This window comes from Saccopteryx bilineata, chromosome 1 (genome assembly GCF_036850765.1).
Source record: "Saccopteryx bilineata isolate mSacBil1 chromosome 1, mSacBil1_pri_phased_curated, whole genome shotgun sequence".
NCBI lineage: Eukaryota > Metazoa > Chordata > Mammalia > Chiroptera > Emballonuridae > Saccopteryx > Saccopteryx bilineata.
Window position 1 is genome coordinate 19807384 of NC_089490.1, and position 26605 is coordinate 19833988.

Consider the following 26605-nt stretch of genomic DNA (forward strand, 5'->3'; position numbering starts at 1 on the left):
CATATATACAATGGAATACTACGTGGCTGTGAGAAAGAAGGAAATCTTACCTTTTGTGACAACATGGATAGACCTAGAGACTATCATGCTAAGTGAAATATGCCGGACAGAGAAAGGAAAATATCATATGATCTCACTGAATTGAGGAATCCACTGAACAATGTGAACTGAGAATGGAATAGAGGTGGAGGCGGCATCAAAGGGACCGAGGAGTGGAAGAGAAGATGGGATCAGAGAAGGGAAAGAGATCGGTGAAATTATATATACATAACAGCATTGTAGAGAGCAGGAAAGCAAATCCTGGAGGGAAGGGAGAAGGGCATTGGGGGGAGGGGGGCAAAGGGGATGTTGAGGGGAACATGGGCGTGGGCGGGATGTATTCGGTGGGACACTTGAATCTATGTAAACACAATCAATTAAAAAAAGAAATGTAAAAAATGTAAAAAAAGAATCAATGTATAAAAAATCAATGTAAAAAAAGAAATAAACACTGAAAAATAAATAAAGACGTGTGGCTTGGACTGCTCTTGTAACTGGCTATGCGGGCTCAGAGCGCACTTAGGGACTGGCTGTCCTCTCCATTCCTGCAGCCAAATGTGGTCTCTACTGATGGGCTCTCCCTGCTCAGAAAGTTGTGTGATATTTGGGAAATCATTCTACCTCTTTCTTGGTTCTCCAGCTTGAAAACTAGGGTAAGCAATACCTACTTGTGAGAGAGGGGGAAGAAGTTTACGTGTGCATAATACTTTAGTTAGATGGTGCAAAATATTCCTATAAACTTGAGAGAGAGAAGGAGGAACAGACAGGCACAGACAGACAGGAAGGGAGAGAGATGAGAAGCATCAACTTGTAGTTATGTCACTTTAGTTATTCATTGATTGCTTTCTTATACGTGCCTTGATCAGGGGATTCCAGCTGAGTCAGTGACCCCTTGCTCAAGCCAGTGACCTTTGGGTGTCAAGCCAGTGACCGTGGGTCATGTCTATGATCCCATGCTCAGGTCGGCAACCCTGTGCTCAAGCTGATGAGCCCATGCTCAAGCTGGTGACCTTGGGATTTTGAACCTGGGTCCTCAGCATCCCAGGTCAATACTCTATCCACTGCACCACCACCTGGTCAGGCTGCTCAGAACTTTCTGCTCCTTCAGAACTCTGCCTTGTATGCAGCCACTGCTTTTGGCTCATCAAGTTTCTCTGTTCATATTCTCAAATGTGGGATTTTTGTTTTTTTAAGAGAAGAGAAAGAGAGGGAGGGACAAACATGCAGGAAGGGAGAGAGGTGAGAAGCGTCAACTTATAGTTGCGGTACCTTAGTTGTTCATTGATTGCTTTCTCATATGTGCCTTGACTGAGGGGCTCCAGCCAAGCCAGTGAATCCTTGCTCAGGCCAGCAGCCTTGGGCTTCAAGCCAGTGACTTTCGGGCTCAAGCTAGTGACCAAGGGGTCATGTCTATGATCACATGCTCAAGCCAGTAACCTCAGGGCTTTGAACCTGGGTCCACTGTGCCACCACTTGGTCAGGCTCAAATGTGGGAATTTGATTTGGTGCCTCATCTTCCTGGACTAAGCTATGCCATGTGTTACCTAATGGCCTATGGACCTAATAGCTTGGAGTCAGGTGCCAATCCTAGACCAATTAGCTGGGGCACGAGGTGGGAGTCATTAGGAGAGGCAAACCCAGGTTTTGCCAACAGTGGGCTGTGGACAGGGCTCTCTGGTACGGTGTGAGCAAGGGCAGTGTTCTAAAGCTTGGTCTCTTAGCTCTCTTCCCTCCCACCTAAACTTTCAAACCTCTGGCCTAGTGTAGATGAACAGGAAGTCACAGAATTCTGGGGGGTTGATGCAGGCCGACCTTGCTTTTACATCCAGGAAAAATAAAAGGAGTGCATCAAATATTTTCAAGTTAGGTCGTATTTTGATTGCAGTAGTGGTTCTATTTTAAAAGACAGCCCTTTTCTCTTTGTTGTGATGGTTTCGTGGTTATATACTTACCCCCAGACTCATCAAGTTGTATGCAATAAACATATAGAGCTTTTTATATCAATCATGTCTCAATAAAGTGGTTGAAAATGGTGATACTGCCAAAAATAAAATTGCACAAGCAGAGGAATAACCCAGGAAGTCAAAGGAGAGATCAGTACTGCATGTAACAGTATCTGTGTTTGAATGCAAAACAAGCGTGGAGGGCTGGCCTGGCCTTTCCTGCTCAGACAGAAACAAACACTCCCCTTGCTGGGGAAGGGGGAGGACAGCCCTTCTTAAAAGATTGTATCTCTTATGTAAAAGGAAATTATTAGCCCTTTGGCTCTTCCCTACAGGGATGTTTGTGATCCAAAGATCACTGCAGTTCTCTGCGGAATATATTGTTCAATTTCTTGACATGCCTTCTTAATTGTTTTTGCCTGTGTCAACATTAAAAACTCATTCTCATTCTTCCAGCAAACTTCCAGCTGGCTGGCTGTGGCCCAGGAGTCTGTGGAATTTAGAACTGACTTTAGGTAACCTCAGGAGAGGCTTTGTTTAAACACACACACCACACGGATAAGCATCCCTGAAAGATCAGGGGTTAATTTAGCAAATAGTTGCTGAGCATCTATTTTAAATCGCTCTGTACGAGTGGGTAATGGTGAGGCAGTTCACAATATTAGTAACGCATGGCCTTGGCTTTCCCACTGGTGGAACTGGATCAGCTCCCAGGGTCCCGTATGCTCTAGGTATTAAATTCCTTGGCAGGAAGGAATGATGTCATACCCAGTTTTATCCACTCAACTCCTCCATGCATAAATACAGTGTGGAACAGCACCTGGTACAAGGGCTCACGAGTACTGAATGAGTAACAGTAGAAGCCTTCAGACTGGACACCTGAGCCCCTGGAAGCAGAATCTGAGTTGGCAACACTGGCGAAATGCACAGCGCTTCGAGAGGAATAGCTGCGTCATTCCATACAGGACTGCCTTTCCTCTGACAGCTAAAATGAAATTACAACAAAAGAACCTGGAAGATCAAAGTTATAGCAAATTCTGCATAAAATCCAGGATTTCCGATTTCTCTTGAAAGTGGTGGTTGACCATTAAAAAGGAAATCCCCTCTTTAGAATTTGGAAATCCAAATTAGCAATGCGTGCAGACTGTGAGATAGATACCGGTGTGAATGTGAGCCCCCTAAACGCAGTTGGACTACTATGGTTAGGGACCATCAACTCTGCCTCCAGCGTGGGGAGGGGGCACTTGAATGGGCATTAAATCTGACCAGCAGACCTCTAAACTGGTACAGAGAAACCAACTAACAGACAAGCATTTACCCAGTGTTGAGAAGTCATTTCAGTGGCTAGAAATAAGGAATGTTTAAGCCAAATGTAACTCAAAAAGATAACATTTTATTTCCAGAGCAGCTGATGCAATACTGAGTCAGATTTTCACAAATAAATAGGACAGCATCTGTGTGGTTACATCTCTATTTGAAGAATGCCTCTCTATAGGAACTGTCATCAATTTCTGAGGCTAATGACTGGAACCTTTTAAATCAAGTTCTCCTGGCTTGCCTTTCGGAAAAAAAAAAAACTGTGATCATTTTAAAAAATATTTATCACTCAAGGGTAGGGGGTGGGGGTGGGAAGGACCAACCTAGACTGCCCCAGATGTTTTTGTTTTTAAGGAACGCACCTTTTTAGCACAAGTCTATAAAACATCTTTATTTGTTACATATGATGTTTAAATATAACTTTGCTTTCAAGCTTCAAACTTTTTTTTTTTTAAACCCTGGTAAAATAAGACTTCTGGTTCACCTTAACAAAAACTGACCTAGGAAGAAACAGTTTTAGCAAAATGTATTATAAAATTCACTAGAAAATACTGTCCTTTTTTTTTTTTGCCAAAGTATTACATAAAATCCTTATTAAAAATACACACATTACAAAAGAAAAATGTTGAATATGCTATACATAGTGCTCTTGATAGGGACCGCGGGGACCTGCATTCCGGGGAAAATACAGTTAAGCACACTAGATATTATGATGTCAACTTATAGTGCAAAGCTGAATAAATTACACCCTGAAATGGGAAGGCGTGCAAGTCATCTGCTGAGAACAGAACAGAACAGAACGAAGCCAGAACAGGAAGCAATCACAACCACCAGTTAAAAATGTTTTTGTTTTTATTACATTAATTTTTTCAAAAATACTTTTCTTTACAATAGAACTCCTAGAAAATATTTACAACCTTCCTCTAATAAAATATAACAGCAGTTAAATATATTTGAAAATAAGATGGGTTTTTCCATAAAATATATCTGTTAACTTTTTATATACAAGCTTTCTCAAAGAGATCTAAATTCACTAATGAAAAACCATCTGATAGTAAACAGTAACCGTGTTGAAGACAGTGACCTTTCAGGAAGAGAAGTTCTTTGGGGTGGGGAGGGGGGGGAGGGGAGCTAGTTCACAACACTTACATGCAGACAGAATCACTTCAGAAAAAAAAAAGTACAGGATTTTACTATGAAGTCAACTCTTTAAAGTCGATACTGTCAAAAATACTAACTCGGGAATCTGAACTGTCTCGTTAAGGAGGAGTTCTTTGGTTATTTCAAGTCAAAAATGCTTGCGCTACACTGCATGGAAAAACCAAAATTGTGCACTGTATTTTTGCCTTGGCAACTCAAGTTTATTTTTAACGTTTAAAACCGTAACGGCTGGGCAAGTCTCCAAACAGGACGAATACATTTGCTTTATAAACATTTTTTCTGGGTGTTGGCTCCTTGGATAGATAAGCTTCCAGATACCCAATAGCAGAACTTTTCCAGAATCCCTTTCAGACATCCGCAAGCTGAGGGGCGCAGTCGCCGGGACGGACGGATGCCATCAGCCAGCATCACGGCTGGGACGGCCCTGGGACAGTTCCGCCCGAAACTGATACGGTGGTGACTGAGCTCAATAAGAGTAACCTGTCTGAAATGGCAGCGAATAAAACACCGCCCCCCCCCCCCCTGCAAAGGAAAGATGAAGGAACCCTCCAAGACCTATTTTCTGAAAACAAAATGATTGAAATGAAAAGAACCTTTGTATTTATCTTGGCTTTCCTGAGATTCAGAGAACACGGCCTTGTGTGGGGCAAGTCCGTGCTCAATGCTCCTGCACAAACTTCAAGATGCTTGAGTCCTATCCTGATGCTTCCACTGACGTTTTCTCTAATGGCCAAGCTATTGACGTGACTGTCACACCTACAGGAGCTGGAGAAGCCAGCCTACCTGGGTGGGCAAGACTTAAAAGCCCCTTCTCTGGGGGAGCAGGGTGCTTGCCCCAGAGCGGTCCCCTCTGTGCTGGGGCCGTGTCCCAGTCTGAAGGCGTGGGCTCCTTTGCCCTAACAGTGGGATACATCAGGCAGATGCTAAAAGCCTTGGCTAAATGAGCTTTTTGAAGGATTACAGGTTTATTACCTTCAAGTATAATAGCAACCCTGATTACAGGGACAGGAGGAGGCAGAGTTATGTAGCTTGGAGGATTCTAGAAGTGCTTTGGTAAATGACTTTAACGAACACATTCACTGTTTGAATGCAAGCATTGAATAAAGTGGTATCCGAAACCATTTTCATTAGCCTTTAATGCTATTTCCCTTGTGTGTGCTATCAAATTTCTTAGAAAACCCTTTTCTTCACGGTTAGCGTAAAGGTCAGCTTCAGTCTGGCATGGATGAGTTACAGAAAGATCCCAACCGAGTGAAGGTTCACAGTACTTCCAAATGGCACAGGGTCATCTCAGAACTTCACCGACCATGAACGGTGTTGCAAAATAGAACGGGCTCTTCCAATCTAGTTTTTGGACAAAAGAACACTTCTTGGCATTCCAGGAACTTCAACGTGGGCCTCTCAACCACCCTCCCTAAAAACAGCCCTGACAACTTAGTAGTTGGGGTTACTTTCTTCCAAGTGGGCCTCCAGTGGGCTCTCGCTGAAACACAGCTCTGCCAACAGCCCACGACGAGCCAGCCAGCCCCGGCGAGCGCGGAGGAGGACGCCGCGCTCGCTCTGTGAACCAGGTCTGCAGTAACACTGCCAGGGAGTCCCGGCCTGAAACGATCCAGTCCTCATGTTCCTAGAAATGGGCCAAATGACAGCAAGGCAGGGAGGAAGCTCACTCTCCCATTTGGCCAGCTCTTCAGATGACGTGTGCGAGGGAAGCGCGGCATGTGAGGGCTCACTTCGCTCTCTGGAATGCTCCCCGCCAGCAGTCTCCTCCTGGCAAAGACGCCAAGTTCACTGCACACTCCAGAATGAGGTCAGAACTGAACCAAAATAACTCCTGGTGGGAAAGGACGGCCCAAGGCCCCAGCAAGAAGAGGAGAGCCTGCCTCACACAGACACACACAGACGCGCACGCGCACCGCAAGCTTGGGGTAAAAGGCAGTCGGGACGGCTGACATCTGAGAGCAAGAGAACAGGAGCGTCAGGTTCATTCCCCGCCAGGAATGAGTTCACAGGAATGTAGCCCAGATGAAACACCTCTTAAATTGAGTTGTGCCAATTATTTATTCCCCCCAACCTCCCATAAAAACAAAACAAAAAATTTTTTTAAATAAAAGGAAAAGAAACTGGAATTTTTTTCTTCTTCTAAACCTGAATAAAATGACCACTTTTTAAACAGGTAGTTTAAAACGGTTCCAAAACAGGCAGGCAGTCCGGGTTTCCTGACTAAGGACGACGGAGGCTGTGAGTTTTTGCTGTCTCTAAGTGACACACGAGCCTTTAGAGCTCCGTGTCACCCTGGAGCAACACTGAATCTTGATCATCTAAGAGGAGATCGGTGTCCACAACCTCGGCCTCCTCCATGACGCCGCCTAGCTGCTGGACGACGTCGTCGTCGAGGATGTCCACGTCCTTGATGGGCTTGATGAGGCTCAGCTGGTCCAGGGGCAGCAGCCCCGGCGCCCCCGCCGGCCCTGTAGTCCTCTCGATTGTGGCCGCCATTTCTGCCGCAAACGCCGCCTTCTGGGCCTTCTGCCTCTGCTGCTCCTCCTGCTGCCTGTGCGTTTTCATGTGTGCATTCCGGCTTTTGATTTTGAAGAAGACTCTAAGGACGAAGAGAGAGGAAAATGGGAAATTTAGGAAGGGATCTGAGAACAGGGCACACGTTGTCTGACCTCGTGTTTGGGCTGCTGTGACCAAGTCCGTGGCTCCTGAGCATCGAGGACCTCCTCCCCTGGTGACCTGTCACCTCTCCTCTGTCTTCTCTGAGTATTACAAGAAAAGAGGTGGGGACAGAAATGCGTTTATGGTGTGGCGGGCCTCCTTCCCTTCCTGTGGCAATGGTCTCCCTGTCATCCGTGTCTGGGCACAGGCCCTTTCTCTCCGTCACTAACCAAGCCTTTCGACCACCCTGAGAATCTCCACATCACACCGCCGAGCTCTGATAGTTCCCATCGTGAAAGAGGCCCTCCTTCCCCCTGGCCTCTGTCCCTGTCTCTCCACAGGCAGAATTCTTTAGGATCTGCACACACTTGGTACGGTCCCTCTTTCCTCCACCCCCTCCAACTGGACTCCTGTCCCCTCCACTTCAGCCCATGTGCTATTCTCAAGGTCGCCAGGAACACTGTGGGGCCAAATGCAATGAGCCCTCTCTGTCTTTATTGCACCTGACTTCTGAGCTGCAGTCACCTTTCTCTTTCCCCTGAGGCCCCTTCTTGTTGGCCACCCTATTATCACCATTTTCTACTGTTTGCTTTAGAATAAAATAATGCTTGTCGGCCCTGGCTGGTTGGCTCAGTGGTAGAGCGTCGGCCTGGCGTGCAGGAATCCCGGGTTCGATTCCCGGCCAGGGCACACAGGAGAAGCGCCCATCTGCTTCTCCACCCCTCCCCCTCTCCTTCCTCTCTGTCTCTTTCTTCCCCTCCTGTAGCCAAGGCTCCACTGGAGCAAAGTTGGCCCGGGCACTGAGGATGGCTTCATGGCCTCTGCCTCAGGCGCTAGAATGGCTCTGGTTGCAATAGAGCAACGCCCCAGATGGGCAGAGCATTGCCCCCTGGTGGGCATGCCGGGTGGATCCCAGTCGGGCGCATGCGGGAGTCTGTCTGACTGCCTCCCCACTTCTCACTTCAGAAAAAAAAAATAGTGCTTGTCAGCTGGGGGCAGATACTCAACATCTGGTAATGTCTGGGGGCATTTATGATCGTCACAACTACGGGGTAGTACTTGTGGCATCTAGTGGGTCGAAGACAGGGATGCTGTTAAGGGCCCTGCAACGCAGAGGGCTGCCCCTCTTCCCCAGACAAGCCATGAGCAGAACCAAAAATCGGTGCTGAGGCTGAGAAGCCTGGCACGGGAGGTCTGCAAGCCACGGTCAGCGGGCCATCGCCTGTTTTCGTAAGTAAAGTTTTACTGCAACACAACTGCGCCTGGCCTGCACATTAAAATACTCTATCGGGACCTTTCCCAGAAAATGTTTGCCTCGACTGAGACCGCCTGCTTAGGGAGAGGGGTGGTGTAAATACTCTATACTCATTCCTTTGCTCACAAAGGAAAAACAAAAACAAATAACAACCAAAGACCCGAGTTGGAGTTGATGAGTTGCCATCGGACATATTGAAAAGTAAATTTCAGCAGCTAGTGGGGGCATTCTGTAAATATTTGCCTAATTTTACGCCTAGTTGGGAAAACCACAGAAAATATTTCTATTTTCCATTATAAATCTTAACTGGAGTTGACAGAAAAAGGTCCCTAGTAGCATAAAAACAAGAAAGAAAACATTTAATGGCTATCACTGAAGGAGCCAGAAAGCTCAAACTATTGTTGTTCAAATGCCCTTTGTCTCCACCTTGTGGAGTGAGGAGGTCAGCGGCGGCTGGAACCGAGGACAGGGAAGGCTGGCTCCCGTCAGAGGAAACTGGCCAGACCCCTCCCCATCCCCCTCCCCCCAAAGCAAGCAGATAGGAGTCTGAGGAGGTATCGTTATTTCAATTGAATAAACCTAATGATTAATGCAGGGGTCATTTCTTCCATGATAATAGGCTGACATGAAGCTGATATCATGCCTAACTCTACCTCCCTCATCTCTGCGTGTCACAGAGGGGACAAAGCCACTAGTTCCGTTCAGTCTGGGGGGGCCATGGAACTGAGTCAGCTCTCCTCAGGTGCTCAGAGCCAGCCCCGGGCCAGCCTGCATGGCGTCAGTCCCCACTCAGCTCTGCACTGTGAACAAGCAGCTCAACCTTCCTGGGCCTCAGTGTCTCTGCTTGTCAAAAAGAAGCTACTAAAAGTACCTACTTTGTAGGGCTATTGCGAAGATTAATCAGTATATGTAAAAATCCTTAAAACGAGCGCCAGGCAGATACTGAGCACCTGGTAAGTGGCAGCTGCTATTAAGTTGCCTGGAACATTCTACAGGAATGTATATTATATGTAAAGATCCCAGTCGGCCTCATTCATACAACGGGGGATGTTTGCCTGATAGATTCAGCAGCTAGCTGGTTGGCCTCTCTTCAGGTAATATTACCCTTCATGTCTGGGGCACTGGAGAATGTGGGGAGAGAAACTCGGAAAGGGTCCTCAAGGATGTCACCCAGGACCTGTCACACCCCTCCGTGTCAGGCAGACGCATTGAGAAGTGGACCGGCATTCTGTCCGGATGCTGTGGGAGGGAGCCGCGTGCATCTCACCATCAGTGATATTTTCTCTCTAAAGTAAATAAGTAAACGGTGCAGACCGCCAGGATGGAGGATGGAGCAGTGGGCAGGAACTGGGGCTCTGTATTCGGACAAAGCTGGGTTCAAGTCTTAGCTCTACTCTTTTTTTTTTTTTTGTATTTTTCTGAAGCTGGAAACGGGGAGACAGTCAGACAGACTCCCGCATGCGCCTGACCGGGATCCACCCGGCACACCCACCAGGGGCGACGCTCTGCCCACCAGGGGGCAATGCTCTGCCCCTCCGGGGCGTCGCTCTGCCGCGACCAGAGCCACTCTAGCGCCTGGGGCAGAGGCCAAGGAGCCATCCCCAGCGCCCGGGCCATCTTTGCTCCAATGGAGCCTTGGCTGCGGGAGGGGAAGAGAGAGACAGAGAGGAAGGAGGGGGGGTGGTGGAGAAGCAAATGGGCACTTCTCTTATGTGCCCTGGCCGGGAATTGAACCCGGGTCCCCCGCACGCCAGGCCAAAGCTCTACCGCTGAGCCAACCGGCCAGGGCCCTTAGCTCTACTCTTAATGGTGGTGTGACCTGGGGCTAGTCTTTTTTCCTAATTTTCACTGCTAATTTGTAAAACAAGGATAAAAACAGGATCACTATCACATGGAGTGTCTGGGTAAGGATTAAATAAGCTTATGCACATAAAGTATATAACTAAGTAAGTGCTCGGTAAATGTTAGCTGTTATTATTACTAGCCAGGGTCAGTTTCCCCCTCTAAGCTTTTGTTTTGAATTATACTTAAAAGGGCAGGGATACCAACTAGGTTCTATCTCATGAGTCAACCCTGATCAACTGGTTGGGCCAGCTTGAAGCATTACAATGGGAAAGATTTAAAGCCTTTTCTTAATGTGGTAGCAAACGTGCAGCAATTGATTAGTGATGTCTGCCCTGGGTGGGCACAGGAATGAGCAGCAATGGGATGACAGCCATCTCTGTTACAGAGTTCCTGATTAGGTGTCTTAGAGCCATTCTCAAACTTAAGAGGGATGCAAAGGGAGCAACACTAGTGAGTATGGTTTGGGTCTGACTGGCAGAAGAACGAGTCCGAGTCCCACCACCATTTTTGGAAAAAGAGTCAAGTTTTGTCACTAGAGGTTTGCTCTCTGAAGACATCCATCCTCACTGGGCTTTAAGACAACAGAATGAGCACATTCTGAGTCAGGGACAACGTCCACCCACCCTGAGGCACTATGCAGACCCATGGATTGTCTCCGTGAGAATGGAGAGAGTCCGGGTTCTTTTTCTAGCGGAAGAAACTTCAGACCATCTTGGCCAGGCTCCCTACAGAACAACTGTCTATCACAAACTGAGGTTCAGTCCCTGGTCCAAGTCCACCTACTTGCCACACTCCTTGCAGGGAAAGATGGTGGTGGGGTCTGTCTCGCCGCTGGTGGTGCTATGAGCGGGCGAGCTCTTCACTGAGCAGTACCCGCTCTGGGCACTGCCAGGCTTCTGCTTCCCAGAGGGGACAGCACCCCGGGCTTTGGTCACCTGGTTGGTGCCACCGTGGATGCGGGCGTGGCCGTTCAGTGCCTGTCGGGAGCTGAACACCTGGGGAAGAAAGGGAGTGACATGACATCTACAGTCCTGAAAAGGAAATTAGGGTTGTTAGTTACTTACTGGTAAAACACGGGATACTCGAAACAGTGTCTAATGACAGGGAACGTTCTACATAAGCCAACTTTAGGCAGACACCACCACCACAGATGCTGAGCTGCTGCAAACCCACCGCTCTTATCATGGGAAGACAAGGGGCGGGAGGGTGGGTGAAGGGCAAAGCTGCCGTCTAGAAGTCAGGAGACTGGGGGGCTAGATCCAGTGCCTGTCTAATGGGGAGACCATGGGGACCCCCCATCTATCCACCTTATTTCCCCCCGCTGCCATCTGCTAAACGAGGGGGTTGGACCACCTTTCACACTTTTTTTAAGCCAGTAACTACCTCCCCCTCTTTTTCTTTTTTTTTTTCCCGTTCCTTTCTTTCTTCACTTAAGAAAGACAAAACCAAATCAGGTCTTCCTCAAGGAGGAGGCAGAGGTGCTCTGGTGGAAACGGAGACAGCACCCAGAGTGGAGTCCGTCTGCTCAGCTCTGCCCAGGAAGCCCGGAGCCCTAAGGCACACAGCCTGAAAGACACTGACGGGCTGCCCCGACACAGTAGACGTGAGGCCCGGAGCCCTAAGGCACACAGCCTGAAAGACACTGACGGGCTGCCCCGACACAGTAGACGTGAGGCCCGGAGCCCTAAGGCACACAGCCTGAAAGACACTGACGGGCTCCCCTGACACAGTAGACGTGAAGCCCGGAGGCCTAAGGCACACAGCCTGAAAGACACTGACGGGCTCCCCTGACACAGTAGACGTGAGGCCCGGAGCCCTAAGGCACACAGCCTGAAAGACACTGACGGGCTGCCCCGACACAGTAGACGTGAAGCCCGGAGCCCTAAGGCACACAGCCTGAAAGACACTGACGGGCTCCCCTGACACAGTAGACGTGAGGCCCGGAGCCCTAAGGCACACAGCCTGAAAGACACTGACGGGCTGCCCCGACACAGTAGACGTGAGGCCCGGAGCCCTAAGGCACACAGCCTGAAAGACACTGACGGGCTGCCCTGACACAGTCTAGTCGTGACGTCCCAACCCGAACAGCAGCCCAGAACTGCAGCACTGGTTCAGACCTCCCCTTTTATCAGAGGGCCATAAAAAGGGGAAGAGCCAGGACGACTTTTTGAAGCTTGCCAGGAAGCAGGGTTTCCAAGCTCGGCACTGCTGCCCTCTGGGCTGGGTAACTGCTGGGGGGCTGTGCTGTGTGGGATGTTTAGCACCCTGGCTTCTGCCCCCCAGGTGCAGCAGCACATTCCCGGCTGTGGCACAAATGTCTTTGGACACTGCTAGACGTTCAGGGGGAACGAAATCATGGTCAGTTGTGAACAGCTGCTATAAAGGGATAGAAGCCACACCCCTGAATTCGAAGTCAGCTGACAGGAGAGCCCCCCAAGCTTCCAGCTGTGGGTGGCTGCTCTGCGTTAAAGTCACAAGCTCTGTCTGTGGTCCTATAAGGGGAAAAAAGTCTATTGCTGACTTTGTAACCCAAACCCTCCACGGTTAAGCAAGGATTACAACTAACGCTTTTTCCCCAGGGATTTTTAAAAGTCGTTAAAAGGTATCTCTGTCTTGCGGAGTCCTTCTGATTGGGAAACGTAAAAGATGATGTCTAACTCGGTAAAGAATTTACGTCAAAACTCTGGATGGAAGAAGCATCCAATTTCTAAACAAATTTACACAGAACTACTGTACCTTAAAGGCACATCTTAATCACTCCTGGATGGAAGCGCTCTATACAAAATGGCAATGATGAAGCGAGGCGTCCAGGTCATCCATTAAACATCAGACAGAAACAAGCTAGCAACTTCCTACGTTCTCTTCAACGCGAATGTAAAATGTGTGTGTGAACATTTTCATTTTTTCTTAAATGTAAACCAAGTGAGTTTCTGCTTTAGGATCTAAATATTTTAAAGACTGTGGCCTTCTTCATCTAAGTGACAGAACCAATAAGCAGCACTCGGTACACTCTGGAAACCAGAATTATTCCACGTGGCGGACAAGCAAAGATAAGCACTAACTTGAGGAAAACAGGGCTTCTTGGGAAAGAAGCGACCTTCTTATTTTTCTAGTAACATCCTTAGGACCTGCGTGTACAGGTGTGCCTGGCTCCATGAAGCCTGCTTTGGGAAAAACCTGATAATCCAGACTAGCGGGGAACCGGTGGAGGACCGACAAGCCCAAGTAAACGTCTTTTAAGAAATATCCTTTGAAACACACAGGGGGCCTTAGACCAGGCCAATACAAATTCTGTAAGGCCTTCCTTTACTTACTTATTTATTTTTTTTAAAGATTTTATTTATTCATTATAGAGAGGAGAGAGAGAGAGAGAAGGGGGGAGGAGCAGGAAGCATCAACTCCCATATGTGCCTTGACCAGGAAGCCCAGGGTTTTGAACCAGCAACCTCAGCGTTTCTGGGTTGACGCTTTATCCACTGTGCCACCACAGTCAGGCTGTAAGGCCTTCCTTTAGCAAGAAGAATGATCAAATGGTGGACTGGTTTTATTGTAGCTAGATGGTGTTTCTAATGTACTTGAAAAGGTCCTAGGTTAAGTCATTATACAGACTCCTTTTTAGTCTCTTTACATGATGAGTATGCTTAGTAAATCTGTTTTGTCTCCCCCAAGGAACACGAAGATAAACGTTAGCCAAGTCTTTACAATTATGTTGCATGAGGACAACCGTCTATGCTCTTCCCGTGCAATGAAATGCAACAGGGCATGACCCGGTGTGACCCAGCCCAGAGGACTCAGGAGGCCCCAAGAAACGGAGAATATGAGTTCTGGAGGCCAAGGCTCCTGCTGAGTCCCGGGCACTGAAGCACCTCGAATCTCACGCTTCCTCAGGGCAGGGGTCTGTTCCGTGTCCTCTGAGCATGTAGCTCGGTGCTTAACACAGAATACATACTCCAGAAATAGCTGCCGAATGCGTAAAGGGGATAAAAACCATGGCAGCGTGGGATTCCCTCTGCCCAACGTCCACTGGAGGAAGCGCTCTCTTTCTAAAATGCATCCTCTCCTAAAGCCAGGCCCTGGCCAGTCCCAGATCCCTGGGACGGAGGACGCAGACACTTACAGCCCCGCAGTTGGGCATTTCACAGATGAAGGCGCCTGAGGGCTGGCCGAGGGCCTGCAGGGCCGGCCCCTCTGCGGGAGCCAGCACAGGGCCTGGCTGCGGCTCCGGGGACCGGGGCACTTCGCTCTCCTCTTCTCGTGTGGATTTCCTATCTTCTTCCTGGTCCTCCTCCTCCTCCTCCAACTCTTCTTCTTCTTCACTCGTCTAGTGTTAGGGCAATAAAAACAAAAGGGGAGAAAGTCCCCAAATGGCATTTTTTAGTGATGCACAGAACCTACATGCCGGGAGGGGGAGAGGGGCTGACGCAGGGCTGTGCTGCTTGCTTTCTGTGTAAGGGACAGCTGACAACACCCAGGGTGGGCGTGCGGACCACGGTCTCTTTAAAAGGCTGGTCACCCGATGCTTGGAATTTGGAGGTTGAGGAAGTCCCCCTGCCCCACGCTGTTCCCCTCACTACTTATATAAAAGTACTTTAAGGCAAGGAGGAGTGATTTCTGTATGTAGAGTTTCTCTCCTCTGTTCAAGACCAGCAGACCTGGAAATGGACTGAAACCCGGGCAGGATGCCCTCCTTGTGTCTCTCTGTGTCCTCAGAGCCACGAGGAGGGTTTCCGAGCAATAACAATATGGTGGAACCCTTTGGAGAGACTAAAGACCTATTTGGATTTGTGTTACAGGCCTTGTGACCCACTTCCGAGATGCTGATCGACCTGAGGAAAGCTCGTGACACAGCATGTCCTGATGAGCTCCTGCTATGGTCTTGTCAGAAAAGAGAATCAACAGTGAACCGCAATGACTTCAGAAAGGATAGACAACGGAAAGGGATATTCCCTTCTATTTATTGTGTGGTACTTTTTTAATCCGGGTCTCTGATGATGGGCATGTAGAAATGCCTTCCAGAGGCACTCTATGGAAAAGAACAAGAAAAGTGTTGCCTATGAATAATTACCCTCTCTGCTAGGGTGCCCCCTCCCTCTACTCCAGAATAGCAACCAGGTGCGGAATTAAGCAGGACATCCGCGCCTTCCTCAGTTAACAAGATAGCGAGTCCACGGAGCAGCTTGGAGTGGGTACTCAGAGGGGGTGGGACGGGGGGGGGGGAGAGTAGGAGGCCCTCATTCTCCCTTTTGTTTAACCAACGACCTCATTCTGCTCTCTGTCCTCTTCGGGGGCTGAGGGATGCCGGCTCCTCCAGGCCCAAAAAGGACTGGGGACCAGGGAGAGGGGGTTCTATGTTCCATTAGCCTCATTTCAGCTTCTACTTCTATAGCACTTTACAAAGTGCTTTCACTGCTCTATCACTAAATAGTCTGTAAACAAACTAGAGAAGGAAAGGTCTCCCCAACCGACCTGGGCACAGTTTTCTACATTAAGTTTCATCTTTACTCTTTTTAAATTAAATGTATCGGGTTAACGTTGGTTAATTAAATTTACAGGTTTCCAGAACAGACTCTGTGATACATTGTCTGTACACTACATGGTGTGTTTACTGTCCAGTCAAGTCTCCTTTCTCAACTGCATGTTTGACACTGTTACTCCCTTTGCAGGCCCCCTGAGTACAGCACATGGGCTCCAGTCTGGTTTACCCCAGACAGTGTCATAACTCTGGGTGAGCCTATGGGTCCTAGAACCCAGAAACAAGAATGTCCAAGAAAAACGAAGGTCTCTAAGGGTGGTGGTACCCTGGGATCCAGGAACCACAAGCTTCCCCTCTCCAGTTTGGACTGGGAACAAAGACCATGCCGGTAAATGCAGTGCCTTCAGCGCTCCCCTCACTGGGTCAGTATTTAGTACCACGTGTAGTAAGAGCTCCCTCTGAAGAAATGGTCCCAGTTTCTAGCGAGTTAATTAGGATTAATTGGTAATGATTACATTTGTAAAGACATCAATGAATACAGATGTAGGGCTAATATGTTTACAGAGTGGTTTATGATAGAAGCTGTGGGTTTCTCTCTAACACATAATCATACAGGCTGATTTCACTTGAATGGCCTTGTTCCCGTATGAACCCACCATCTTTCAGTCTCAGAGTTTCAGGAGAACCACATTATGTCAGACTCCAAGGGTTCACTCCATTCCTTACAGACGGGAACTCTGTAGTCTCAAATACCAGTTTATTAAAGCAGCCCAGGGCCTATAGCTTGGCTTTTAAGATAAATCATATAATAACTTTAAATAGCAATGGTATTTTTTCATGGTACTTGTTATAATTACAGTTTTCTCACATTGCCATTTTTTGGCTTAAGAAACTCTAAGAAATGTTCCATATAGCCACAAAATGACAGATTCAATTATACTACACTATGATACTATGTCTCAGGAATTTAGATAAGTTCTATTACCTGTGATCTATACATGTTCACAAAATGACTTCTCACGAAGCCAAAAGGATCACTGAAGTGACCGAGATGCAAAAATAGGAGGACAAAAATCCTAATGTAGAACTTCCTATCAACAAGTCGGCCATTTTATGACGTATTATGAAATGAAACTCTTAGGAATATTCCAAAATCAACAGAAGGTAGGCAAAGACAGGGAGGTAGTTATATATTTAACATGGTGCACAAAACCTTAAGGATCTACAGTAAGAGTTTTGTTTTTTTTTTAAATTAAATTTATTGGGGTAACACTGGTTAAAAACATATAAATTTCAAGAATAACTTGAGGTGGAGGGTGTTTTTATTTCTGAGGCATGCTAATGTGTATAGTGAGAAGTCTCTAAGTTAAAACACAAATGTTCAACAACCTATGCTTACTCCAAGAAACACATGTGAGTGTTACGGTCACTAATGACAATGGTGACAACATTCTGAATGAGTGCTATGAGCCAGGCACCACGCACACATTTCTGGTTCTCACAACAACACTGGGCCTTTTTTTTTTTTTTAAACAAATGAGGAGGTTGGCCAGAGAACTAATTTTCCTGAGGTCACAGAGCTGGTAAAGAAGTTGAACTGAAATGTGAAGCCTGGGCGATCTTATTCCCAGACCCCACCTTCTTCATTCCCTGGCCCTGCTGCAAGTGCTGCTCAGGACCACCGGGACCAGCCGCCTTTGAAGGTCAGAGGGGGATGTTTCCCGGTCAGGGGACCGGGATGTAGTACCTACGGTGCACCGGCCATGGGTGAGCTTTGCCCTCGGAGCTCTGACCGCTGTCTTCCAAAGTCAGTCAGTTTCTTGAATTGTATTAAGTTTTGGTCACAACCCAACCCACAAGTTTGTCTGGAGCAGGATCATTAGAATGGACAGGACACAGGAGGGGGTGGTCAACACACTGTCCCCCACCTCCTTAGCACAGCCTGTCCTGGCTCCTTCTTCCGCCTGCAGGGGCGGAGGGGCCTGGGTGGCTTCGGGCCAGAAGCCAGACTCCCCTGCCGGCTCCTTACAGAGCCAACCTTCCTCACAGATTCTCCTTCCTGCCCCTCTCCCTGCACAAGTCCCCCAGCTACCGAGCATGTTCCCTTACCTGTCCCTGAATAAAACACTGAACACATGATGATCAGGAGAGCTGACCCAGGCAGGCTCGAAGGACAAAGGGCTGGACCCCTGTCCCAGGACAGCGCCTCCTGCACCCTGCCCAGTCCTTGGCATGGCCCAGGGTTCCATCTGCAAACTGCCCTCCACAGGCTGCGCCTTCACAGGACCCCAGGGGGAGCTGTGAGCCACACGCCAGCCTCAGAGCAAGGTTTTCTTGTTTTTGTGGGTCCAAGTCATCTCTGACCTGTTTGTCCTCTCTCAGTTCACAGGTCACAAGGGTGTGGATGCTCCGGACCCAGCCTAACCCAGGCTCCTGGGGATTAAGCCCAAGGAGGTGTGGCCCCTCGGGCACCGTCTTAACCTCTCTTCTTCCTGAAGCTAGACGCTGGCTGGCTTTTCCTCCCACCTTCAGAGCCCTGTCGGCCCACGATGTTGCCTCTGCCTTGCGTGGTAACATCTTCCCTACCAGCTCTCCTCTGCTCAGAATCCACTGTTCACCCTGTCTTCCTCCAGGGAGTTTATAAAGGGATTGTTACTATGCACCTCTCACATATGTCTATCTATTCATTAAATAAATATTGGTAGAGTGAGTCTATTATGCCGGACACTATCTTAGGCACTTGACAACATCCAAGCCAAAGAGACACCGATTTGCCTTCGGAAACCCTATCCTCTGATTTCGCCCTCTTCCAAAACATGGCTCTGACAGAGCCCCGAACACTCCAGAATTGGCAGGGGCTTTCCGAATCCTCTGAGGCATCCGCGCCATGTTACAGCCTCGGACCCAGGTCCTCGGTCTCCAAGGCCAGGCTCTCTGGGCTTCCTTGTTTATTGTCTGTTCGGCCCATTTGGAAAGCAATGCCGTGTCACCTGGGCAAGCCTCTCTGCCTCTCTGGGCTTCCAACCTCTGGTTCCGGGTAAACTTTCCACTTGTACACGCCGCCTCCTCCCAACAAGAAGGTATGTGCACCCGGGGTGCGGGGAAGTGGGGGCAGGGGCCCACTAACATCCCTGAGTCACCCCCTGCGATACATACATGCTGTTTACACTGGGGACTCAATTGGTTTTTAGTCAACTGAACCAGATGAGGCCACACTGCTTTTTTGTTTTTCATTTTTTCCACTGTGCAACCCGCTTCGGTGCCTGCAGCCTACGGGCAGAGGCCCGGCAAGGGTGCAAGGTCACGGTGTGCTCTGGGATGGGGCACTACGCCGGACCCGGGGGGACGCGCCTGCCATAAATCCAAACCTGTGCATCACATTCTTTTTTTAAACATTAGGCCAAAGATGAGCAAAAGGCTATTCTGATGTAAGACATCGCTACTTGAACCAGTCAGATAAAAGCCCCGGTTGTAGGAAACCCTCCATACAGAATACTGCCTACACCGATCAGAAGAATGGAATTTCCAACATTCTAGTCCATGGATGTTAATTTTGTCTGATATTTGGGTCTAAATATCATATAAATGTTGCAGCTAGGCTCAATGCTTAGTTTAGTTAGCAACTTGGGCTTTGAATGGTTAATGAGTCCAAGTGTTTTTACGTTTCTTTCAGAGAATTTGCCTTTAAGTATTTCTTAAGGGAATCAGGCTCAGACAACACACTCACCAGCAACTGACCACAGCTAAGTTACCCTGTTCCTCCGTCTCCTACCTGACAGAATGGGTATGAGGATTAAATGGGTTGGTGTTTGTAAAGTGCCTAGCACACAATGCCTGGCACACAGAAAGTGTCTTTTCTAGAATATAACCCCCCTATGCGCCAACACTTACACTGGCGCACGGCTGGGAATGAAAACATGTACAAGTATCCATAAGTTCATGAATTCTAAACACGTGCCGCGATGGTGGCAGAGGCTGGGGGTTAATCTGCTGCAGGACATGTCCCTTCTACATACACACACACTGGGCAGCGTCTTCCACAGCCGGTGAGAAGGAGTGGCCCCTGGCCGTGGACACAGAGAGGAGAGTTCACCACAGCCTGAACGTGGGAGTCATGACCAAAGCCACGCACACGGGGCTCTGAGACAAGTTTGAACTTACGCCTTTAGTATGTACTTCATCTCAATAAGCAGGCAGCACTGACTGTCTGCTAATGAAGGAAGCCGATATCAGGGATAAATGGTGATGTGACGATCAGAATGATTATACCCTGCTAACCAGTTCCTCGGTAATTGAGCGTCCCTGGCACTGTCTGGAAGTCAAAGCTCCTCCTTGCTCATGCGTTACAAAAGCCGTGGTAGAAGCTGAAGGCTCTTTCATCATTAGGAGGCACATTACGTTCTCTGGCCAGTGGCACCCGTGACACGGAAGTGTCAGGAAGGGGCATGCCAGCAGGTCAGGGCACCTGCTTATAAAAAAACCAACCACCCAAGGCCGGGACCGCCCTGGCTTAACTCCCTGGCTCCTACCTGCCTTGGACGCAGGCCAGCCCTGCCTCCTTCACCGGACGCTGGGCCACATGCCAGACCCCTACACTGTCTTCCCTTTGCCTCTACACCGGGAAGTCGAAGCCCGGCCTCTGCCGGGCAGTGGGGTGGTCACCCGCTCACGGCGGCCGCCCTGGTGGCAGAGCCAGACCAAACGCCAGCCCCTTACTAACCTGGGCGTGGGGCGGGAGCGGGCCCAGCACAAGCAGCGGCTTGGCAGCTGCACTCACCACACAGTCGTCGGCGAGCTCCGTGAGCCGTGTCCGGTGCTTCCGTCCCAGCCGCGTGAGCTTCTTCCACGTGTAGTAGTACTCCACACACTGAGCCACCGTCTTCGACTTCACCTGCCGGGACAGCCAGCGCACGGTCAGCCCCAGTGGGGGGCGGGGGCAAAGCAGCGGGCTTTCATGGAGATTCAGTTTTGTAACAGGTCATAGGCTTATGAGGTTCAATAAAATAATGTATAATATATAGAGAAACATCTCCATCCACCCGGTTCACTCCCCACCCTGAACACAGCTAGCCCCTCCTACTCACTTCCTGAGTATCAGTCCAGCATTTATGCATATACCAACAAGTATACAGAAATATAATCCTTCCCTGCCACTTTCCTCATAAAAGGCAGTGCATATATATTTTGCAACTTGATTTTTTTCTCACAATATAGCCTGGAGATTTTTCATGTCAGTCCAGAGAGCTCCTTCCTTTTTGGGACCCGTAAAGCAGCACGCTTTTCCATTAAATGCGCCCAAATATGTTTACTTGTCTGACTTGTTGACCTTCAAAATCTATCTATAAAAAAATGTTCCTTAATCATCAGACATAATGATTCCTTAATCATTGCACATAAGGCAAAGGTAGAATACCAAGAGCTTAGTTCTTGCAGGAAACAAGCCTTGCTATTTTCCCCCAAAGGGGAAAAGGAAAATATGGCTTTCTTTTCTTCTTTGTGACACGGACAGAGAGAGGCAAAGAGAGAGACAGGAAGGGAGAGAGATGAGAAGCATCAATTCTTCGTTGCGGCTCCTTAGTTGTTCATTGATTGATTTCTCATATGTGCCTTGACCAGGGGGCTACAGCAGAGCTAGTGACCCCTTGCCCAAGCCAGCGATCTTTGGGCTCAAGCCAGTGACCATGAGGTCATGTCTATGACCCCGTGCTTAAGCCGGCGACCTTGGGGTTTCAAATCTGGGTCCTCTGCGTCCCAGTCTGACGCTCTATGCACTGCACCACCACCTGGTCAGATGGAAAATGTGTCTTAAAGAAAAAAAAAAATTCCTTTGTTTAGTTCATATTTCTCTAAGCTCAAAGCGAAGTTTGATAATGTAGCTTTTCTGGAGGCAGGTAAAAGTCTGGCAGTGACCTTCGGGGTGGCAACTCGGCTGCCCGTGTGGTGAGATGAGGACACCACCAGAAGTCGCATCTCCTCAAAGCCATCCCCTTCACATTCACAGAAACCTTGAATTTCTACACTGGAATTGCCCAAGGAATAAGGACAGTGCCCCAGAGAGCCCTTGCTTGAAAACCGGTGCTGCCCGACAAGCATGAGACATGAATCCACCGCCAGTCAGCAAGGTGTGAGGCTCTCGTGGAACGAGCCCTAGGACAGGCCAGTTCTGGAGAGAGTGACTCGAGCAAGATCAGGGCCTGGGAGCTGCTGGGCGGAGAGCGTGGCCTGCAGGGCAGGGGAAGGTGACAGTGAACTCGGGTCTGGAGGGGACGGCAGGCTGGAGGAAAAAGTCCACCTATTCTGATTCTCGTCCGCCAAGGCCCCAGATTAAAGATGTGGACCCAGAACGCCCCTGGTTCTGCTGGCCCAGCTTGGAGCCAGCGGGAGCTGTCACCCGTGACCCTGTTCTCTGTGGACTTGAACATCGCGATGACCTCAGTATGACTCCGTCACCGCTCAGTCTGCTGAAACACACTGAATCCTTATAACTTTTAGCCCAAACCGCCTTTCAGCCAGTGAAGGCCTACTGGGTGTGTTACCTGCTGTATGGAGTGCTTGCTCAGCTCTGTGACAGAGTTCTGCTTTGCTGTGAAATGCTGCACATGTCAAGTATGTGTCATTATGACGGGGACCCAACACCAGAAACTCTGTGACTGGCTTGGGGGAGGGCTCATATCTCCCCTTCTCTAATTTCCCAGGAAAAAATTCTGTCAGAAACCCTGTAGAGCCGTCAAATATGGCCGTATACATGACATACATTATGCAAATTGTGAACCAGAAGCCCCAGTTCTATTTATTGTAATAGGATGTACAAGTTACACACTTTTATTAAGATAAAATAACCCCCCATATTGATATTACTGACATGTTTAAATAATCTATGTTCTCTTTCCCCCTTATATCCTCAACATTGGGGCCATCCCATCCCATAACAGATGCCATCCTTCACCAACAAGGGGTGAAAGGCACTCTTTTCATGACAGCATGAAGCCTGAAACCAAATACTTCTATGCATCTTCAAGTGTATAGTTTCCCAAACTCAGTGTCAAGCGAAGAATGGGAGAAAGCGTGCTTACCATCTTCTGTACAAAAATAAAGTCTTTGCTGTAAGTGGCTAGTGCTTTATTAAACAGTTTTCTTTCTAGGGAGGTCCACTTGTCCGAACCTACAACAAAACACAAACTTTATAAGAACGGTTCACAGTTCTCTCCACTTTGCTGGCTCCAGCTTCACAGGTTCCCACCCCCACCCCGAGGCTGACTCAATTAGCTGAGTTACAAAATAAAGTTGCTCAATGTATAACACCCATCAAACTCCTTTTTGAACAGAAAGCCAGTGCAGTGAAATGGGCAGCAGCCCTGCCACCTCGGTTCATTTCAGCCATGGCCTTGACCCTGGCACAGTAATGAACCGAAGACCCAGTTTTATCATCAGCAAATGGGAATAATTCCAATGGCCCCCACCTTTCAGGATTTTTGTGAAGGTTAAAGATAACACACACAGTGTCTAACTTAGTAACTGAAAAACAGTGAGCACACAAGTTTCAGCTATAGTTTTTATGTAATTATGATGCTCATGGGTGCAAGCATTCATGTAGCAAGTGTCCCCAAGACGCGGTGGATTCGGCGGTCTCCATCTTCAGGGGGTTCACAGCCTGGTGGGGAGACAAACCAGTAGGCCACTGCGTTCAAGGGTGCCAAGGGGCTCAAAGGAAGAACATGACACTCAGGTTATGGCCAGGGCACCCAAAAGGCTTCCAGGTAAACACCCGAGTGGAGTTTTTCAAGTACACAGAAGCAAGTCAGGCAAGGAGATGGAAGGGAATCCTCGGGAAGTGTGTGCGTGAAGTGAGAGGCAAGCAGTAAGAGGATGCATTTTGTCCGTCCGTCCATCCGTCCGTCCGTCTGTCTATCTACCCATCCAACAGATACTAGGTGCTAACTACTAAAAGCTGTGCTGGGGGGTAAAAAAGCTAACATTTGTAAGTGCTTACTATGTACCAGTTTCTAAGTACTTCACAAACATTAGTCATTTGTCCTACCAACAAGTCTGTAAAATTGGTATCAGCACTGCTCCTTTTACAGCTGCGGAAACAGAGGTGTTCAAGGAATGAATAGGAATCCAGGATGAATAACTACAGGGCTGCAGCAGAGGGTCAGCAGAGGAGGCTGGGAGGGGGTGGGGCCAGTTCCTGACATCTGCAGACCAGCGAGGAAGAGGCCCCGTGATGCCGGGCTGGTGCGCCTGCCTTACTGGCTAAACTTGAGTCCATGTCTATTTCCTCCATAAAAGAGAAAGCAGGATATACAGATGATCACAGAGAGTGGTGTCGGGCTGTTTCAGGCAAGAAATAAGACCCATTTCTAAGAGGAGTCCTATTTTGGGGGGGCTCCATGGCCCAATCACTATGGCGGGTTTACAGAAAAGGTAGCCTCGCTCTTCCGGGGTTTTTAAAAAAATTCTCCTGTCTCCGATTCTTTGGATGGTACAGAGTTGGGCTTCGACATTCCTCCACTTACCAGAACAGTAACCTCCCAAACCACAGTATTCTCCCTCCTAACCAGGACAAGCCCAAGGTTTCCATTCTGCTGTGGTTGACTGAGGGGGCTGATACACAGGAAATCTGGATCACTTCCTTTCTTGGAAGATCCAGCCGAAATGAGAGAATCAGGTGAAACCCCTCTGGGCAGGCAGAGGGTGGAGATTCCGGAATATGTGACTCAGTGATGTACACTCAGATTTCTGATATAAACGCCTCCTCCATGTGACTCACCAATGGGTCATCAGGCCCGGAGCTCTGACTCCAGACTCAGGGTATACTCTCCACAGCTCGGCTGGTTCAAACCTCTGGAGAAATCAGGGCCATCACCTCACTTCATTTATTGCTTTACTTCCAGGAGGAGAGTTTTTCTGATTAATCCTCAGCAGAAGGAAGCATCTTCCACATTCCATGGGCTCTGGAGGCTGGGACATCTCTGGTCGTGCCAACCACCGCGACAGAGACGAGGGGCTCCAGAGTGGGTCCAGCACCACTCCTCAGATTCTTTTTTTTTTTTTTAAAAGACTTTATTCATTTTTAGAGAGAGGGGAGAGAGAGAGAGAAAGAAGGAGGGAGAAGCAGGAAGCATCAACTCTCATATGTTCCTTGACCAGGCAAGCCCAGGGTTTTGGACTGGCGACGTCAGCATTTGCAGGTCCATACTTTATCCACTGCGCCACCACAGGTCAGGGTACCACTCCTCAGATTCTGTTCAACACTCAAGGCCTTGGACCAGCTCCCACGTGCTCCTCTTACCCAGGGGCAGACACAGAAAAGCAGAAAGGATGAACCAATAACTTAACCAAAGAGGAGCCATGGTCCCTTTCAGGTATCCATCAGAACAGCAGAGAGATCAGTGGCAGTGGAAGAGAGATCAGTGGCAGTGGAAGAGGGTCATGACGGGGACACATCACGTGCGCTCAGCCCCGGGCATGTTTATAAAAAGAGTGAGGGGCTGCCCACCGTCGGCCCAGACTCTGTGCAGCTCTGTGCTGCATCTCAGACAAGGAGCGAGGGGACGTTCTCCAATTCGAATACCTGGGAAGGTGCATACAGCGCCACAGCCTTCTCTGGCCAGCACTGTCCCCACAGTGGATCCTTTCCTCCACCCCACGAAGGGCTCACCCCCTGGTTACTGCCCACACAGCCGTGTTCAATTCCCAGGTCTGTCTACTTGTGAGAAGCATGTCCCTCAAGTCCCCAAATGGCTTGCTTGCGGCAAACATGCAGAGATGAAGTGACCTCCTGGCCCACCTGTCAGGGAGGGTCCTCAAGCCTCAAGGGGGAAGATGTCCCTTGGTCGACTCCTTCGTGGTTTTAGGGCTGCAGCTCTGTGAGGGGGTCTTCAGACCACCGTCTCAGGGGTCCCCCCTGTACCACCAGCGCTGGGCCGGAAGGGGGCTGCACACTCTCGATGTCCTGTAACCTTCCATTCCCAGGGCTGCAGTGGTGGGGGCCGGGAGCAAGAACTCAGAGTAAAAGATGGCTCCTCTCTGTCATCTGAGCATCCAAAATTAGTACAAATGATGCGCGCACGTGTCTGGTCCACAAAGGCATTTGTGTATCGATAGGCAGAGGAAGGGCGAGGATGCATCTTCACTGTGCCCTGGTCACGGGGCTCCCACAGGGCTGAGCTTCCTCTGGGTTCCCAGGTGAAACCTGGTATATAGAAATAACACCCGACCGTGCACTTCCCAAACAATGTCACTGAGCTGTGAGACAAAGGGTGACGTTGATCAGGACACCGGAGGCTGTGAAGTTAGTTCTACCACTTACTCCTGGGGTCCCAGATCAGTTTACTTCTCCGAGTCTCAGTCTCCTCTCCTGTGACACAAATAACGTGATACTCTGTGACCAGCAGCCTTTGTGTTAGATCTTACCTGACCTGCAGCTGTGGGACACACGCCGTCTCATCTGACCTACGCGTGAACAGCAGTCGTGGAGGCGGGGGTGGGGAGGTTGCGGGTGCCCCCTGCTCTGTGCAGGGATAAACCCACAGCCTCGCTGCTGGCCGCTCATAACTTCCAGTCTCCTTCCTGCCTGAATCTGTCTCTAACTCAGCCAAGGAGAGGCTTGGGCGTCGCTCGTCCCTGCAGTCTCTGCTCAGGCAGGGGCACCTCCTTCCTTCTCGGGCAAGGCTTCCTAAGTCAGCCCTTCCTGGACTGTGTGTCTTGGACAAAGCCCAGGATGAGACACAAAACCGAGGCAGGGGGCTGCCTCCCACTCTCCGCCGGCCTTCCTGGCAAAGACCCCCGCTGTCCACTCAGCGGGCACACAGGGCTAGTGAGCCGACAGCCCCCAGCCCTCGTTTGTTCTACCTGAGATTCCTCGCTATCGGGCTATTAGCAGCAGGGGCCCCTAACAAGACGATTAAG

At 49.1% G+C, this 26605-nt stretch overlaps 1 protein-coding gene and 1 non-coding gene across 13 annotated transcripts in view; both read right to left on the minus strand.

Moving 5' to 3' along the window:
- Positions 1-3449: 3449 nt before the first annotated feature.
- TRERF1 (transcriptional regulating factor 1) overlaps positions 3450-26605 on the minus strand; it is a 223351-nt gene continuing 200195 nt past the window's right edge. For 5 of the 12 annotated variants that reach the window (XM_066247705.1, XM_066247789.1, XM_066248271.1 and 2 more), the window contains 5 exons: positions 22768-22856; positions 20415-20585; positions 14339-14542; positions 11005-11252; positions 3450-7062 (listed from right to left, as the gene is read on the minus strand). In XM_066247705.1, the coding sequence (XP_066103802.1) occupies positions 6738-7062; positions 11005-11252; positions 14339-14542; positions 20415-20585; positions 22768-22856 (1037 nt within the window). In that variant the 3' untranslated portion in view covers positions 3450-6737. The remainder of the gene's footprint in view (positions 7063-11004; positions 11253-14338; positions 14543-20414; positions 20586-22767; positions 22857-26605) is intronic. The other 7 variants (XM_066248473.1, XM_066248013.1, XM_066248428.1 and 4 more) reach the window with 5 other exon arrangements.
- On the minus strand, positions 18935-19068 carry LOC136321216 (small nucleolar RNA SNORA42/SNORA80 family). The gene has a single exon (XR_010728495.1). It is a non-coding gene; the product is annotated as a small nucleolar RNA SNORA42/SNORA80 family (small nucleolar RNA).